Below are 20,428 nucleotides of genomic sequence, written 5' to 3'. Positions count from 1 at the left end.
CACACAAACACTTACCATGAAATAATTGTGTCCATCGGAGACAAAGAAGTGGAACAAGATGCGAGAATAGATTAGAAAAGGAAGAGGAAAGACACCAAACACACATACATGTGATGTGTGTGTGCATGGTAGTTAAGAGAAACATTTGAAGAATGGAATGAGAGCAAGTGAAAGGGAGAAAGAGGTAACAAGATGAGAAAGAAAGATATAAGAAGACATTAGGGAGTAAAACAGAAAAGGTTAAAAGGAAAGGGAAAAGAAGTGAAGGGAAATCTGGAGTGTAAGAGAGAAGGGGGTACATATGCATATATGTCATACATATATGTCTTACATGCATATATATATATATGGTCTTACATTTATACCTGCCCACCCTAATATATCAATATACAGCTTCTGCCCACCCGGTCGAAATTTTCTGGCGCCGCCCCTGCCGGAGATCATGATTTATCTGCACTGCAACATACTTTCCTGTCTCAATTCTCAAGTGTTTGCTGATGAAAATTAACTAGATTTTCAAAATTAGCTGTAGAATAACATAGACATAGTGTGCAGATGTGTACATAAAATGAAGAATATTTTCAGAGATCTAAATATGCCTCACTCCCACCTGCTGAGGTGGAAGATCATCCAACCTGTCATGGGGCGATGTGTGGTCAGCTCAGTGAACCACCGGTCATTGTAGGTTTGCATGTCCAGTTTACACTACTCATTCGTAGCTCCCAAACTTCCCCACGATGATGGGTGGCCACCAGTCCCATACACAGGCCAAAATCTCAGGAGAAAAGTCATGTTTCCCCCAGGAGACTCGAACCTGCATGTGTCTCATAGCCAGAGCCCAAAGTATGACACCTTAGACCGCATGACCATGGTGCAGGATCAACCTTATAATGCCATGCAATTTTACCCGAATTTCCTGCAGCTTCATGGGAAAGACCAATGTTTATTTGGTTGAAACACCGAATGAAAGCAAAATAACTCGACAATAAGGTACAATGTCTCAACTTCATTTTTATTGTATTGTAATATCCTGACTGCACTATTTAATTTCAATTTTGCAACAGAAAAACTTTTTATATACTCAGTTTCAAGTGGTGAATTTCTTTGTTGTGGTATCTGCCACTCTAGAGGTTTGCTTGGGTTAACAGTGCAACAGGAGGCTGGTGCTTCGAGTCTGATGCATGGGCGTAGTTAGGTAGGGGGTAGTTGGGCTACCCCTCCTCCAGAAACTGACATTAGCCCTCCCAAATGCATGCAATATAATGCATAAAATAATTATAGAGAGAGAAACCGCACACAAAAATTAGAAAATTCTTACGAGATTTCATGTGTCACTCTTGTGGTGTGGCAGTCACACTTAAGGAAAGAATTTCAAATTATATATAATGAAAGTTGAAGTGCGTGTGCCTTTATACGGGGACCATATGTTCGGGACAAGATTTCGAATAAAATATGTCACCATTATTTCCTTTAATCTTCCACCTTGGAGCACTAGGAAAACATTGTTACATTCAAACAATAGCAGCATTGCATCCAGTGTTTACATAAATGTAGCCTTTCAACAATGAGTTTCTGCAATTGTGTTTTCCAAGCATAATAAAAAAGCTGTCATTGTAGAAACTTGAACAGATAGGAGAAAGAGACTCAGTTCAAATTTAATTTAGTTTCTGTGGATTTGTATTGCATGCAGGACATTTAAAGATGTACTCCTAAATGTCATGTGAATGCGTTGCGATCCTGTAGAAGCGATTCAATTGCACATAAACGTTTTATTAAATGGTGACAACTACAGCAGAGACTACAGTTCATTGGCGAAATCACTCTTATCCAAGTCTTTTGTGTACATTGCACGACGCCACCAATATGTATGGAGATGCTCGGGATTTATTTTGATTTTTCATTGTACGAAGGCGATGCAGTTGAAAGTTGTGTTCAACTTTTCTGGTAACAGGTGAATCTTGTGGATCACTTTTAGGGATGCTAGGAATGTCAGGTATCTCTTTCAGTCTTCGGATAGATTAATTCTTCTGGATGTAAGAAGCAGCTTATTTGTTGTTTCAAGTAACCCACAGGAAGATTATCATGGAAGCATATGTGCTTATATTGGTTATATAACAGCAAGAAATCTTAATCATTTTCTGGAAATTATCAGAAAATCATTATTTGATGTTGTGCTCATACTGTTTCTGAAATTAAACCACAGAATACTGAATGATCATTCCTTTTAATACAGAGTTTATTAATAGTAAATGTCAGGCTTCAAGCAAACAGGCTTACAGACTATTGAATTTGAGAAAAAAATTAAGAGAATGCATAGGCAAATTGATCTCACAAAACCTGCTTTGAATGTCATAATTGGTGATTTAATGAAGTCACCTGGCCAGGGTTATATAAAAGTTGGTTGGTCGACAAGACTCATTTAAAAGTAGTTTTCAGAATAATTAAATAATATTTCACCTATAAACAGCAAATTTCTATATCCTTCATGCCATCATTTATTAGTGCATGTTCTTTTTTATATTTTATTTTATTCAGACCTTCCCTTTAGGCACAAATGGTAATTCTTTTAATAAAAAAGTGAATTTATCCTTAATCCTTCATAGAGACCAAGAATAGCACACCTTTCGCGATAATTCAGTAACTTGCAAGGTTCTTAATTTTATAATAGTTTGAATTATTAGTTTCCTTAATTCACTTCTTCTGTACACATTGTCTTAAGAGTGTTCCAGTTTAGTGCACTTAATTTTAGAGTCCCATATGTACCTATCAGTGGCGTAGCGTTATAGTATGCCCGTACGCCCGGCGTTCCCCGATTATAAATTTCAAAAATGCATAAATGCTGTCAATATAAAGTAAATCTTGACTAATTTCATATATGTCTGACCTTCATGACATTATAATAGCTATTTTTCGCGATCCGCTTGCAACGCTCCACTAACAACACTCGTTCTAGCATTTTTTTCAATGCCTTTCCTGGCCGGACGCCGAGCAGGTTCGGCGTACAGAACCCTATATTCCTTGCTGTCTATCTGAAGAGAAAGCTTGGATCTCTACAGCACGTGCCCAAATGCTCTCTCTTACGCCAGCGTATGGAGCCGAGGGCTACGTGATTGGTTCACGTGACCCTTCCTGCCTTCTGAAGCAGACGATAGCGGTAGAATTTCTTCCCGGTTCTTCGCACTCGTGGCTCTTGTGCTGTGTGTTGCTACAATACGCAATATTGACTGGCGTAACTTTACCAAACTGAAATATAGCACTTCTGAATGGCCACTGCATTGTATAATTTATCGCACGAACAGCGAAGTGCATTAAAAACTAAAAGATCAACACAGTTTTTGTCAAATAAGTTGGTGAAGTCCTTGTGGTAGAAGTTCAGCCTGTGGCTGCTCTACCACTTAATAAAAACGAATAATAATAATAGTTTTGCGGGTTATTATTTTTTCGTTATTATGTAACTGCTTAATATTGTGTCAATGGAAATGTTTAGCATTGATTTGAAAACTCTTAACATCGAATGGTCTCTGGACAAAATTATTTTAAAATGTTTATCAGCATTCTCAAGACGTAATAAACAGTGGTCTGAATTACTACTCGGCACTGTTACGTTAGTAGAGTGTACGATAGTTGGATCATCCACCCACCACCGTGTCAGAGTGTTTTGCACAGCACGCCAAGGCGACAGGCCCCTGATTCGAATCCCGGCGTGAGCACGGGTGTTCTTTGTCAGTGTCCCTTCATCAATATCATCACTCATATTCATATTCGCGATTAACCAAAAGTGGTAGAAAAGCGAAGTAAAATAAACCAAATCATCAGTAGTTGGATCATCCACAACAATGACGTCTACTGTTGTGCAGAGGCGCTTGTGATTCAGGTAGGTTTTATAATGATTTGCGTCATGCCAAAAAGTATAAAACACCAGAGTTCAAAACATTTGTTGCATAGTGAGGCATCTCATTTTCTAGCTAAAGCATGCATGGATGATGATGCTTTATTGAAAACCCAGCTGACTTCAGGGAAATAAACAATACCTGTGGCGACTAATTCCATAAGTACATTATTAAGCAAAAAAGGGCCGACCCTTCCTTCGGACTTGGCGTTCCCACCCGAAATGCCCATGCTACGCCACTGGTACCTATAAATAAAAAATGCACCTTATTTTCGTTAAGTTTTTTTTAGATACTTCACTGCTCATTAAATGTTGGCAAAACTTATACGTTGCTGTTCATTATTTGATTTCTGATTTGCTAATAAGCGGTACTGAACTATAGTCTCAATCAATGAAACTTAAGAATGGCATTGATTTCTGTAAGATTAGATATCAAGCAATTAATGTCCAATTATAAGCATTCATAGCGCATTGGTAAAGAAAGAACACCTGCATGCAAGGTTTGAATGAATGGAAACTCATTACAGCTTACTAAAGAGTATTCTTGACTTGTCACACAGTCTCAAATGCAACAAGGTTGCAACACTACATAGGGTAACAGGAATGCCTGGGGGTAGTCACTCAAATTTTGTGCATGAAGGGAGTCTTTGGAAAGCCCACTGACACAAGCCACAAGAGCCTATCTATCTGCTTTCTCTGCCCAATTGCTAAAAAAACAGTGAGAGAGATAGCTCACTTTGGAAAGTTCGAGCTTTGGTCGAAGCGCAAAACGAAAGGCATTCAGAAATGCTGATCAAGCACAGAAATAGGGAATGATGCTTGTACCTCATTTTCGGAATCATTTCCGATCCACCTTTGTGGCTACTTGAGGCCAGGCAGTCTGTTAAAATGAGAGAAAATTGCAAACTCAGGCTACCATTTGGCTTCTTTGAATTTTTGTTCCCACTGGATGAGACTTGCAAGCAACACTGCTTATGTCACCATGTCACAATCTTTGGTGAAGAAAAAGTGATTTGATGTGGGAACATTTCATATTTTGAAGGAGTCCAATGAATAAGTACAGTGCATTCGAAAAGTCACTATACACCTATATAAACATGATTATATGTTGAGGGGTTGTATTCTGTGCGCTGGGAGTAATGTTTTCTGCAAAGGTTAGTAATCCTGCGTTGTGTGCAGTTTGCTTCCGCAAGCCAGTCAGGCTGGTGCTTTGAGACGAAAAGGTGTCTCTGGTTCTTTGTTGTTCATTGTGTGTTCGTCGCCTTTTAAACGATTGAGACCGTGTCTTTCTGTGTATGTTCATAATGGTGTTAACTTTAGAACAGCGAATATTATTTCTTGTTGTATACGTCTTCCATAAGCATGGCGAGTACACACAGACAGTGAAAGACCAGTTTTCCGTTAAATTTCCATGTACACCAGTTCCCAATCGACATAGTGCAAGAATGCTAATCGAGAAATTTAGGGAGACAGGATCAGTAAAGGACTATGAGCGAAGTGATAGACCATCAGTACTCGATGAAGAAAAACTGCAAGACATATCAGCTGCTATGCAACAAAGTCCCAACAAGTCCATGCAAAAGTTGGTCCAACAGAAAAACATCGGTGCACACGAGCCAGTTGTAAGAAACTCAGTCTCATCCCATATAAAGTGAAAGCAGTTCAAAACTTATTGGCCACAGACTGTGGAAAACAAATTCAATACTGTGAATGGTTTCAACAGTTTTTAGCAGACAATTCTGATGATATTTCGGAATATGTTTCTTATACCGATGACGCATGGTTCCATTTATCAGGGCATGTGCACGCACAGAACTCACGTTTATGGTCTGCCAACAACCCACATGCCATACATGAAATTCCTCTACAGGACCAGAAGATTAGGATGTGGATTGCAATATCCAGATGAATAGGTGGCCCAATATCCTTCGCAGAGGACAAAATTAATAATGCTTGGATTCAACAACATACAGCCAGGCAGTCCATGAAGTTACTGCAAGAGGTTTTCAGAGATCAAATCATTTCTAAGGGCTTGTGACCACCTTGTTCTTTGGACTTAAGCCCACCGTATATTTACTTCTGGGGTTATGCAAAAGTAATGTTTATCAAGGAAACCCCCACAGCCTCCATGAACTTCAAACTGCTATTCGTGATTTCACCAAGAACATTCCACATGAACAACTTGTGAAAGTCCTTGAGAACAAGAAAAAACACGTGCAGATATGTCTGGATGTTCATGGGAACCATTTCCAACAACTACTGTAAGGTAAGTCGATGTTATGTATTGTTGCACTACTGCATGATAGGTGTATAGTTACTTTTCGAATCCACTGTATAATAGAAATTAATTGTCTTACATATTTTTTTCAGTGTGCATCAGGCGCGGTTGGCGCTATAGCGCACAGGATCAGTGAACCCCCAGTAATATACGGCATTTACCTCGAGAATGGACAATAAACAATGTCTTTACCTTTTGACAATTTTTTGCTAAAATTTCTACACAAAAAGTCATGTATTTGTGTCCGTAACACGGCAAATTCTTTTGCTGAGAAAGAGAAACTGCGAGTCGACCGCCCTCCTGCAGACCCTCAGCTTAACCCCAACAGGAGAGCTCCTGTCATAGTGAAGGTTCGGGCGGCAGGCATAAGCTCGGGGTAGCTATATGGGCAAAATATATGGCAAAGGATACTGAGGAACCTCGATCTCCAACCAATGGTCATGCGCAGTTCATGCTCTCTCAGAAGCTGCCGCAGAAGCCAGAAGGCACCGTCCTCGCTGCGAGTGAGACCCAGCTGGTTTCTCCCTTCCAGTGTTGCCCTGTGATGTTCAAGTTTGAAGCGCATTCGTTACATATTCAATCTTTTCTGTTGAATAATTTTTGTGCTGAACTTCTTGGCATAAATGCAAAATTGTGGCAGAGTAAGATGAGTAGAAATGAATGAAAGCTGGAATTAGACACGATGAATTAAAATAAAATAAATACATCTTTGGACCTAAAAGGCATGAGGAGACAGGTGAGTGGAGAAGGTTACATAATTTAGAGCTACATAATTTGTATTCATGTCCAGATATTAGAATAATTAAATCAAGAAGACTTAGGTGGGCAGGCCATGTGGCACGAATGGGAGAGGAAAGAGGAGTTTACAGGATTCTTGTTGGGAAACTTGATGGTAAGAGACCTGTAGGAAGGCCAAGACGAAGATGGAGGGACAACGTTGAGATGGACCTAAGGGAAATCGGTAGGGATGGAAAAGAGTATATAGAACTTGCTCAAGATAGGGAAAGATGGAAGGCCTGTGTTGCTGCAGCCATGAACCTTCGGGTTTAAGAAGGCTAGGGAGTTAGTTAGTTAGTTAGTTAGTTAGTTAAATACATCTTAGTGAAGAAAGGAAGACGTGACAAACCCTGTTGGTGTCAATGTTTCAAGTTTGTAAGTTCTCGAAGTGCTTGGATAGTTGTTGCAAAGTATTGATGCTCCAAAGGATGGACTATGTTACGTCATTTGATGCAGTGTAGGTGTTGCTGTCTGCGCAAGTAAGAAATGACCGCTAAAATGCATACAATTATCGGAAACAAACTTTCTCGTATGTTGAAAGAAAATTAGAGATAATGCGTGTGCTGGTCGACCAACTCCAAATTTGAAGAAAGAAAAAAAAACTAACGTTTCAATGAAAGGGTCTCAGGTTTTTAGTACGCACATGCCGTTGGTTGCCATTTCCCTGTAGGACCATTGTGATTAGTAGTTTTATAATTGCAGGCATGGACGTCTGAATGGGAAAAGGGGCCACAGCTACCTGGAAAATTATGTCAACCTAAAACTATTTATTATCCACATATAATTTCATTTCAGGGACTGAAGGAGTGTTTTTTGAGAGAACAACACTATTACAGGGGAAAATGTGCCTTGTTTGTCCCCCTTGAAAAAAAATGATCTTCCTTCCCATCCCTGGAACAAATCCTCAGGACGTCCATGATTTTCTAATAAAACCCGAAATTTCTTTCACAGAGACAAAATTTATTGTACTTAGTTTTAGCCTCAAATTTATTTGCACACTTCTACTATGAAACCTCATTCTATGAAAAAATTATGTACCAATCTTTTAAGCCCCCCCCCCCCCAATCCCTTTGATTCGCGAAGAAAATCTATTTGTGGAAACTGAATATGTGTCATATGACTTCGGTGAACCCCCAGGAAAATAATGCACAAGCCGTGCCTGGTGTGCATGTGAGACTGAGAATAGGCACAGGCCACCACTGCAGTACATATATTTCAGGGGGCTGTACGGGAAAATGTATAAACCAGGAAAATTTATACATTTTCTTTTTCTGGCCCGAATGAATAAAAAATGCTCCAAAGTGGGGGGAAAATGTAAAATCTAGGAACATAAGACTGGGGTTTCAGTGTATTTTATTTTTTGTTGTTGATGAAGTACCAATTAAATTCTTTCAGCCTTCCTATTTTGTTAATAACCAGTATTATTTTACTTTCCTTGTTCGGTGTAACAAATTTTATCTGTACAAACACAATGACAACTCCGTGAAGATTGACTCAAATATGCTTGAACATGAGACCCTAGCATACAATGCTAATGATATACTATTTGAGCTACCAAACCTGGTGACTCACCTAGAGCTTGGCTCAGTGGTTACAGGATTGCCATATCAATATCCAAGTTTCAATTCTGGTTGATCAGGATGTCTATATGTAGTAGAAGTTGGTAATGATTTAAATCCATAGGAAAAAATAGCTTTCTGTGTTGTTAGTAATTGTTCATGTCACTGCACTTGGCATGATGAATAAAACAGAAGCAGTAAACTGAACACAAATGATGCTGTTTGGGCTGTTCACCTTCAGTTACAGTTTATCCATCTGTTGTCTCCTGCTTAACTTGCTTGTATGCGGTCCACAGTCTCAGACAATGGCCCCAGCCTCCCTGCTTGTGTTACGTCTGTCGAGTCACCAAGGGAGGACATATCGAACATGTGTAAGGTGGGTTAAAAATCTGGATATTTACTCTCTCCACATGCTCTCATCCCCGTGGGTGAGTTGGCCTCTGAGCAACCAACTTCTGAAATCCCGGAGGTAATAATGAAACACCCTGTACTTTAATTGTCTTGATAAACTATAGTTTTAGAGAGTTGAAATGTGTTTAGCAGTTTATCTTCTGTTTTATTCATTGTATTGTAGATTATACAGCATGTTCCGCTTAGGAGTATAATAAAAGAAAAATTCATAAATTTGGAACAAATAGTTGGAATGACTGATAGTTGGCAACACTGTGAAGATTAACTGAAAAAGTTTTAAATGTAATGTGCTGTGGCAGATCACGCAAGCTCAGAAGCTATAGGCTTTTTCAAACTGCCGCGAAGGCATCATTCGCCATGTGGACGCCACAACAGAAGGTGTTGTGTGTTTTGGCATTTGCATAATTTAATTCTGTACAACGTGTACAGCAAAGTTTTCGCACTCATTATAACATTGGTGCAGGGGGTGATGTCCCAACGTACGTGTCGATTATGAAATGGGACAAGCAGCTGAGAGAAACAGGATCTTTGTTGCCGATGACTGGGAAGCATGCGAAGCGGAAGGTTTCTGAAAGATAAAATCATCCATCCTCTTTTTCTTGGAGTGACTTTTTCTTGTGGGGTTTTGTGAAGGACCAGGTGCATGCTACAAAGGTTCTAGATTTACGAGACTTACAGGAAAGAATTCATGCTGCAATCAACAATGTGACGCTACAAATGCTAGAAAACATATGGGCTGAGGTGAAATACCGATTAGACATTTCCCGCGCAACCAATGGTGCACATGATGAGGTGTACTAGACTTGTAAAAAAAACTTTTTGAGTTTATGTATGTATGTAAAACGTTTTGTTCATAAATAATAATAATTAAAGAAAATATGGTATTTTCTCTTATTATACTCCTAATCGGAACACATTGTTGGAATTGTTACCTCATTCAACACACCAACCTGTTGAGTTGATAAGTGATGATTAATGTTGGGATACCTAAAGACATCTTGAAAGAAAAAGAGGGAAGAAATAAATATATTGTAAACATTAAAGCTGTTTTTTTTCTTCTTATATTGGCTCCCTTACAGCGAGTAGTCTTAAAACAGCCTTTAAATACATGTTTTCAACATAATTGTTTTCAATCATTTCAGCACCTTTATTGTAATCAAGCATTGAAGCACTATGAAATATTTTATTCCTTTTCATGGATTTTCTATTTAAAAAAATAGTCATATCTCACACTCTTATCATTATTTTGACCATTGTAAAAATCAGAAAAGACTTCAAAATAGGTATGCCAAATCATTGCAATGAAGTGAGTCATTTTGCAATAAAAATGCAACTAAAAATTAATATCTTAACAAAATCAAGGTGACAAAGAAATGTCATAAACAATGACTACAAAAGTTATATTTTTGAGATGGGTTTCAGCTACATGCCTGATTAGCTCGTGTTTAATTATTATTAAAAAGTTAATGAAAGACCAGATATCTTTAATGATAGACATATATTCTCTTTAAGGTTTCATTAAACATAAAATCTTATAAAAATAACAGTAAGGAGTATTTCTACCCTCCTAACGTTTTTTACATCTTCATTTTGTTTCAGAGGAAAACAACTCTCAAACAGTGGATGGTTGTTTTCAAAACATATTACATACCATGGTTCTATTGCAGGAAATAGTGATGACGTAACATAATACAGCTACAGAATACCAATTCAAGGAACACATTTGTAGCATATATGCTTTTTTAACGTTAATATTGAGCGATAGAGAACTTTATGTAATAACTGTTATCATTTTTAGATGCTACCTCCTATATATTTACATAAAATTCATTACGGGAAAACAAGCGTAATGTGCTTCCAAATTATTTTAAACCAGCATTCATAATTACAAATTACAATTATGATTATCCTTAATAAGCACCACCAGGAATGCAGAAAAACCTTTTTTGCAGTTTTAATGATGGTATTTTTTTAAAACTTGTTACTTCTTTGATAAACTCTTCTTATGTGTGTATATATGTATATATATACTTTCTAAATTATATCTAAAGCACTTTTACCTCAATAAGAATTATAATTTTCTATTTCGACTAAAATTCAACTATTCTCCTCATTCTTGTAGTCACAATTTCATGCACATTATTTTCTATTTACAACACTCGAACTCGACAATAGTATCCATGTACAAAAACCACTTCTCTCCTCTACTGTCATTGAAGAAATTATAACCATTAGTTTTAAGGGTAGGAATTTACAAATGAGGAACAGGGATATTAATAAAACAAAAGTAAAAGTTATGCAAGAACATTCTTAACGTTATACCAATGCAGTTTGGTTTCTTTAAAATTACAGTTGTAACAATTATTGTTATTCGCTTCGACAGTCTTCTCACTCTGCAGAATATGGCAAACACTTCGACTCAGCAACATAGTTAATGTAAAATTTATGATCTTAAATGTTTTAAGCGAGGTTCAACTATCATATTATTCTGTTTATTATAAGTCTGCTCTATATCATTGGGGAAAAAAAGGGTGTAGTATATATTAAGTACTGACATTGCATCACCATGTTTTTATTTGCACTGCTATGCTTTAGTAAGAACAATTAGTAATGATAGTTATAATTAATTTGACTAGAAATGATCATTGAAATAAATAAAACTGTTAAGGCCATTAATGTAGTGCATAGAGACTTACAGTTCAGTGATGTTAATGTTTTTCATTTTAATTCTACACATTTCAAACCATGCTTGTCTACGCACTTTTTTTAAAAAAAGTATTGTTTATTAAATGCATGTAGCTGAATTTTAATACAATCCACCTCAACTACATTATAAAAACAAAAAAAAATACACAATAATAAGTTAAAAACAAAAAAAAAATTGACAAACAACATTTTTTTTTAAAGTTAGATCACCACTGAAGAATAAGTCATGCTATTAAGTACCCTACACAAAGAATAATGATAGATGAAGAAGCAAGTGATGTGACATATCTGCCTCCCCGCTCACAGGGTATGAATAATTCGGCCATATTGAGTGGCTAAACATATAATATTTTGTACTAAAATTAACAAAAATATCACAACAAATCTTCTTCAGTATCTCATAGTTCTTCATGACAGATATTTCTTTTCTTTTACGTGATTACAACTTGAACACTCGATAAACTAGAAAACTATGTTATACATATATATCCTCTAATAACCAGCACAGACATACATAATGAATGTACAAAATTAAGTAAACAATATCCCACAGCATTCAAACAGCCTGACCAGTTCCTCCACTGTCATGTAGTTATATTTTCTTCGGATTCTATACAATATTACAGAATATATAATTTCAAGTTGAAAGTCTTTTCTTGCATACGGTCCTTCAATAAACAATGCAGTAATTGCTGTTCTCACAATTCTTACAAATACCGTAGTCATTGTTAATGTTAAATTCATGTTTTGGGAAAAGAAAGACATGGTAGCAAATAATTATACTGGTTTTTAAGACATTCTATTAATTTGGAGAGGATGGTGGCAGTAGCCACCGAAATTAATAGAACCTCTTAAAAAAATAGTTTCGTAAATATACCAGCACTTCAGGATAATAATAAACAGACCTGTTTGATACAGAGTAAAAAGCTAGTGTCATAAGTTCCATAGCCTGTTACATCAGCACCAACGAGTACACTTGTAACAATATGTTAAAGGTAATGTCACAAAGCAAGATCACATCAAATAGACCAACATTCTTAGCACAAATGTAGCCAAAACATTTTCCTTGCCCACTTAAAACCAGGCCTATGCAATCAAACAAACAGTTCAATAGCTGAAGTCAGTGAGATATCAGCTTTTCAACTTCCTGTCTGCTGATTTTACGAATGTATGGAAAGTATGTTCTGTTTAGCACATGGTGTGAGAAGTTATTTACATGGCCAAAGTAAGGAAGGAAACCATATCTTGAGATAATGGTAATGTAGAAGAAAACTGAGAAAAATATGATAAAGTTCCTTAGGAGCATGGTACGAAATAGAGACAGATGAAGGAGCAGAAAAACAATACAGAGCATGAATGGGGAGGTACAAAGAATGGGAGACTATCAAGGGAGGTACATGAAATGAAGATGGAAAAGAAGAAATGTTCAAGAAGACAAAGAGCAAGATGAAATGGTGGGAGATGGTGGAAAGAGAGGGAGTTCGGCCTTGAAGCTGAGGAGTGCAAATAGCACATTATAATGGATCTTGAGATTCAATCAGCACTTAATATGAAATCATACAGAAAGGCCCATTGAGTAAACTGACATTTCCGTGCACTCCGATAGCCTCCAAAGTTAAAAAAAGCATGCCTGCAATCCCAAAGCTGCTGCACTGAGATATGTCACATTCCCAAGAAAGATGCAAAGAATGTCACCTGTTACTTGAGCAAGAGTCTTAAGACTTGGAACAATAATTTACTCTGGGTAATCTTTGAAAAAGAAAATTGTATCCAGTATATTGAAGGCTTCCCACCAGCTTAATATTTAAATACCTAGGTAAATACAAGGGTTGTAGCATAATGGAAATCCAAATTGCATATTAGCTTTTCCAACAAAAATAAAAACCGGATCTAAATAGGATTCTCGATGCAGAAATACGAATAAAACTTGTATTTTCCTGCCTCTTTAGGCTAATTGCAACAATGAGGATGAGTGATGATTAAATGATGAAGGAACACCCACGCACAGGTCAGGATTCGAACCTGGACGTTTCGGTGCCAAAATTGTAAGATGACCACTCAAAACTGCAGGTAACCAAGGTGGATCAGATAAAACATAACAAACCATATGTTCCAAGTATTTTGCCTCTCTGACGTTTATACGCAAAGAACTTGCATAAAAATTCAATCTCTCACAATGTGTGTTGTCATCATTATCAGCAAGACAATAAATTCAAAACACATTTTAATTTACAACGCCGTCATATTAAACTAGCATCCTGGCCTTCTGAGGGCCAAGGCCCACCAAGTGACTTTTCATTGGGTGACACATGGTCAGCGCATCAAGTCCCATCACTGCTGTTTTCTGGCTTTCGAGACCAGAGCCCGCTATTTCTTTTCAAGTAACTCCCCAATTGTCCTCATGATGCTGGGTCAACACTGGCGAAGGGGGGGCACTGGGAATCGAACCTGGACCACCTGCACCAAAGGTGAAAGCACTGACCATTTGGCTATATGTTACCCTAAATAAAACTTACAGATGTTGTGAATACATGGTTACCAATATAAGTTTATACTGTTGTTCAGTGCAGCCTTCAAATTATAGTTTCTTTCACTATAATTTTCTCTTTCCAGTTTCAATGATTTATTATACCACCATCTCACATTAACATTACATTTTATTGTCCCAATCCCCCCTGTTCTTCCATCAGTCAACTTTCTATTCGATTCCAATAAAAAAAATGCTGCAGCATAAATATACAATAAAGTACAAACAAAGGAATTTTATTAACTTTTCCCTGAGAGATAATATTTTTTGGCAGAACAACTTCTCTTTATTACTGTTATTTTGATATTAACTATAAACATTTATTTAATTATTCAAAACTGAATGCATGTGTATTCTCTTGACAAGTGCAATTTAACATGAAAAATCAATTTCCTTATTAACTATTTAAAAATGAACAACACACTTCATGTTATAAGTGGTGGCATTTAACGAGCTTCTTGTTCTTACCATCAGATCAAATGCAACTGAAGGAAAAGCCAGCAAATTTCAATTCATTTGATGGCTGGATGAGAAATTTGTCACAAGTCACAGCTTGTAAGATGAAATGTGCTACATATTGTTTGAAATAGCAAATATTTTCCAGTACAATGAGTAAAACAGTGTCATGTATATTTCGTGTTTGTGCTAATCACATTGTAGTAAATAATTCATGCACATTTTAAAAAGGACATTACAAAATGTTCATCAGAATATGTGCATGATGTAAAAATTAATCTTTATCATCCCAAAATTCACTGAATGTAGAAAACTAAAACTTTGTTAGGAGCACAGTGACAAATTTTGAGAAAATATATTCTTGGAATAATTATAATTGCTTTAAATTTTCTTATATTGATTTAAAATAGGAACAAGCAATTATGGTAAACATATTAGAAACATTTTTGTTAAATTTTTATGAAGATTTTAATGCACTGTCAATGGAATTGTAATAAATAAAAAAAATAAGTACCTTAAAGTCAGCAGTGGTAAATTTTGCTGACTAACTATTTGCTCTATTAGTTTTTGTTTTCTCTTTACATATCTATTGCCGGACACTTTAAACTTACTTTTCTATTCATATTTTCAGTTTCCACTTATTTATTACAAAAAAAAAAAGCAATAGATTATAAACATTCATACCAAATACAAAAGATTGTCAAATTTGTTAAACAAAAACAGGCTAGTCAAGTTTGTGCCCTCGTGAAACTACTTAATTACTACCGAGAGTGGAGAATATGGCCAGTTTAACATCAAATATTGCTTCCCACAACTATATAGTTCTCATCTTGGGAAATGAACGTAACTAAATACCTGAACAACTATGCTGACTTATAAAATGGTACAACTGTATTCCACAAGTATGTTTCTTTTGAATGGAAAGAAATGGAGGGGGAGGGGAAAATAAATTTAAAATGGTTAAAACTTATAACCTTGCTTATAAAAGTTCAAAGCAGCAACTGAGTGAAAGTGGTTATGATTATTTGGACTAACTGAATGTGCAGAAACAAATGCAAATACAAGCAGTTAATAACAATTGATGGTTAGATACCATCGGGTGTTAAGCAGTTGCAAAATAATAAAAAAAAGGGAGGGGGATATTGTTTTCATGTCTGTCTAGATGACTATTCACATATAAACAAATGTGGTCTCAATGTAATATTTCTTTTAACATTCATTCATTTCTTTGCTTTTGATATATATGCACTTTTTTGAACAGTGCACACATTCTTACTATTAATACTTATCCAAAGCAGGGGCAGGTTTTCCTTCTACCATGCTTATGATATACAATGTTTCATGGTAACGACGTGTAAAAGGAAGTGACTGAATGAACTATATATAATCTCTTTACAACATGCTCCATCTCTATTTCTGAAATGTAAGATTCTTTCTTCAAAAGCAGCCTTGCATAGTGAATTTTACGAGACTTGTGCTTCATTGCAGGCTTTTTCAAAAATTTTCTCGCTAACAATATTCTCAAACAAGATTTTCTTTTAAAATCATGCCACCTACATGCTAACTTTTATCTCTCTATATGTATATATATATATATATGTATATATGTAACATTAGAATAGCAATAACATTTTGAGTTCATTTGTACAAAGAAAAATTAAAAACAACCAGCTGGGCTACAACACTATGTTCTTCTACAAGTGTAAAATAATTTTTTATAAAATTTGATTTTTCACTAGCATATACATATGTACGTGTGTGTGTGTGTGTACATGTGTATGTGTGTTCATCTTCATTCTCAATAGCATGATTATTGTGTGAATTAAGTACTTCCAAAATTATTTGATTATCAAGTAGTGTGACTCATACATTTACCTGCTACATTACATAACTACATCAAAATGCATTAAAGAAAAAATAAGCCAGGCGTATATATTGTAGTATGGACACACAGTAGTGTCTAGATGCTACAAGATCTCAAATTATAGACTCGAACTCTCATAACAGTATCTCAATAATATTAATAATAATAAACATGGCTGCATGATGAAAGTTTCCACATTTCAGTTTTTTTGCAAAAAATTAAGTACATTTTTACACTAAAAAAATCATATAAAAAGTGAAGGTGATCACTTTGATGTAGAAAGTACACCAATAAAATTCCATTTTGGTCGAGAAACCATACCTTGTTGCATGCATCAACTCTTATTTTGTTGGTACCAAAACTCTTAGGGTTACAAAGAACTACTGTACAATTTCCTAGTAATATTAGAACCTGGGGGAACTGCTGCTTTTGTCCAACAATGTCAACAAACAGGTACCTAATGAACTTCACATTATAACAAAGATTAGGTCCTCAACAGATAAGAGTGGGCAGAATAGAATATCACATACTTTAAGTACAGAATAGAAGTACTTGTACCTAAACAGTACAGTTTACTATATACAACATATCTGGATAATTTATCCCTGTCTTACAACATATGCAATTTCAATTTACATACAAAAATCACTTAACATTAATTACATTTCATGTTATTTCTATAAGCCACATTCATGAATAAAAATATGACTCATAAGTTTTTAGAGATGAACAGGGGGAAAGAAAAAGGTAACTTAAAGAAATCAAACAAGCCAAAGCAAAAACTAAGTTAATAATTATGTCTGTTAAGAACAAAATAAATAAACAAAATACTTCATGATCTGATGGCATCTAGCAACCATTAATAATAACTTATAAAGGTTTATCCTAAGATACAATTAAATCACCATCGCCAGCAGGAAGTTAGAATTCCCAGTTTCTTACACACTAACAAATTATCGTCATTTCTCCAACTATTCTTCAACAATATGCAATCATATGCATGTAATATAACCTCAGACTATTGCCAAAATATGAGTTTAAATGTGGGTTTACAGTACAAATTGGCATATCAAATTCCTGCCTCTCATGTCCACATTACCCAGATGTGGAGGTGAACAATGAAAAGATTTTTTTACAACAGCAGTTGTGCCGAGTCAGACCCACTTCAAAGTTGGTACCACTTCTTGTCTCTGTATTTTAGCATGAGATCATGGCTTCTTGTTGAGAATACTTCAGCATCTGTCGCCATCTGGGCCGTTCTCATTTCTAACTGACCTAGTTTTTCACCTCTTTCGATCATCATTTTATGTGCCTGCCCAATCTCGGAGGTCACACTTCCTACTTGCCTGTTCATTTCAGTCAACCCGACGTGCTTGGCCACACTACGAGATGCCTTTCCGCTAGACTCTCCAACTGAAATGAGAAGTGCAAGGTTGATATTTAAACAGTCCTTTATCTTTAACGTCTATGAACTGGCACAAGATGGTAGCAACTACGATGGTATTTCAAACAGTGACAGCAATGAGTGCTATTTTCCTACACAAACATTCTTCTTACAATGTTGCACCAATTTCTTTATTCCACCCAGATGGGAAGGGCGATCACCCCTCCAAAGAGCCTATACTAGGATTTGCATACATTATATTTAATCTACATGCAATTTTTATCTCAGTATTATCGTATTTCGTTGGTAAAAAACATTATTGATCATTATTATGGATAGCATTGAAGTACCGAATGTCCATTATCATGATAATTATTTGTTTGGGTCTTCTGGTAATAATCTACATTCAAATAAAATTAAATAAATAAATGAATAATGACCCTAATGCTTTATGTATATTTTTACATTTTCTTGGCTCAACAAAGGTCCTTATTTCTTTGTTTCACAATTTGTTGTATATTTATGACAAAGTTTATCACAACTGTGGAAAGATATAATAATGCTGGACGAAAATAAACATCTTTTAATTATCTGGGATTCGAAGCCAGTGTGCCTATTTTCACCCTGTGGACACTACGCTATAAACCACGGAGTAGTGCTATATATTGTTTATATTAAACCTATGTAAAAATTGGTTAAAATGGACTAGAATGGACTTCAAGTGGAAAATTTCCCCACCCAAGTGTCATTCTTGGATCAGCCACAGATTTCTCCTGGTGTCTGGTGGACAATCTACCTACCAGTGGTCCCAGCTTTGAGTTCTGGCATGGACATGGGTATTCCTCTGCGAGTGTCCAGTCATCAAGTTCATTTAATCATCACTCATCCTCATCATCATGATAAGGCTAAAGTGGCAGAAAAGCAATGCAAAATAATATTTTTTTCAAATTTCAAATTTATTCCAGCAGGTAAAAAAAAGGTAAAGTGCTCCCCTGTGCATAGCACCATGCCATGAAGGTGTATAGGGGGTGTGGGGGTAACGCCCCACACTTTCTTGATCTGGTTGTGAGTGGGGGTGATGTTATCAGCATCATGCCCCTGACCGCCTTTACCCCCCAGGTACCCATGTTATTCGACGCTGGGTGGGCGCCGGGGCCCCTTTGTTAGAAAAGTTCCCGGATTTGAACCGGCCGGGGATCGAACCCAGGACCTTTAGCATGGTAGTCAGATGCGTTACCGACTGAGCCACCGCGGCCAGAAAAAAATGTTTTTGGTTGTGCCTTCAGCCAGAAATGGACTGCTTCTTTGACATCATCATCATTCATCCTTGAGGGGCCTGAACCTGTAATTAAAGGGATCAACGTCAGGGATGCATGGGGGATGCTGTAAGGTCTAAAATAAATCGTGGAAACACTTGCAGTGGCTGTGTGTTGTCATAAAGGCAAGGAACACATTTAGACAAGACTCCCCCCACAATAACAGCATACTGAACAACTAACAATATTTGAGAACCTTTGAGAGGATTGTATGGGCAGATACAACACTGTCATCCATGGCCAGAACTTTCACAGAAATGTGCCTGTTCTGACAAATAACACAGCCCTGCATTTTTGTAAAAAAAAATTGGATGTTTTCAAACCAATAGGTGATTCTGAAAGTATTTTGAATGTTGATCGCAGAAATGACATCCATTTTTCTCAATCACATCAGGATTTTTCACAATTTCACAATCAAAATTCTGATATTTGCCATTTCGTCAACAAAATAAATGTATGCAAGGGAAATTTCAGCTGTTTACAAACCAAAAGGAGATTCTATAAGTATTTTGAATGCTGACCATCCACATGACATTCATGTTCCCCCATCACGGCAGGATTTTTCACAATTTCACAATCAAAATTCTCATATTCGCCATTCCATTATGCCTATTACAGAACACAACAAAATAAATTTACACAACTGAAATTTCCTGGGAACAAACAAAGGAAATTTATACAAGGGAAATTGTGTTTTTTTACAAACCACTAGGCGATTCTGAGTATTTTGAATGCTGATCACGGAAATGACATAAACTTCTTCCGATCACGTCAGGATTTTACTCCACGTCACTAAGTTCAATCAACCCACCATATTATAACATTGACTTTTAGACATTTTGTGCAGGAAATTTTTATTTAGGGATTTCAAAAAAAAAAAAAACTTACATAATCAAAGTCCATACAATTTTCATGCCAATGTGTCTTGTTAAGGTTGAAGGTGGATTAAATGCTTACTATTCTACAGGCATTTACAGTTCAAAATTGGAGGATTTGTATAGTAGAAAACCAATCTTTTACCACCATCTAAACAGATTCATCTATTGGGGAAATGATGGAACTACACATGTTATTGTGAAATTAAAGTTTTCTGAAAAAAATAGATGTGATGGGCAAAAATTGATTTCATTTTTGGAATCAGCATGCTGAAATTATTCAGACAACAGTCATCTGCGAGAAACCCAAACCCAAGCAGGCCAGTGTAATGGCATCATCTTCTTTACAGTGATTGTCCTGCTGGGACAACAACAACACTGCTCAT

At 36.3% G+C, this 20,428-nt stretch overlaps 1 protein-coding gene across 5 annotated transcripts in view; it reads right to left on the bottom strand.

The window, feature by feature from the left end:
* Positions 1–9,978: 9,978 nt before the first annotated feature.
* The window catches only part of Tomosyn (syntaxin-binding protein tomosyn), a 476,384-nt gene continuing 465,934 nt past the window's right edge, over positions 9,979–20,428 (bottom strand). For all 5 annotated transcript variants that reach the window (XM_083123931.1, XM_083123933.1, XM_083123935.1 and 2 more), the window contains one exon: positions 9,979–17,880. In XM_083123931.1, the coding sequence (XP_082980057.1) occupies positions 17,633–17,880 (248 nt within the window). In that variant the 3' untranslated portion in view covers positions 9,979–17,632. The remainder of the gene's footprint in view (positions 17,881–20,428) is intronic.

Source organism: Lepisma saccharinum, chromosome 6 (genome assembly GCF_977018435.1).
Source record: "Lepisma saccharinum chromosome 6, izLepSacc3.1, whole genome shotgun sequence".
Classification (NCBI taxonomy): domain Eukaryota; kingdom Metazoa; phylum Arthropoda; class Insecta; order Zygentoma; family Lepismatidae; genus Lepisma; species Lepisma saccharinum.
This window is presented reverse-complemented; position numbering and strand designations above follow the sequence as displayed.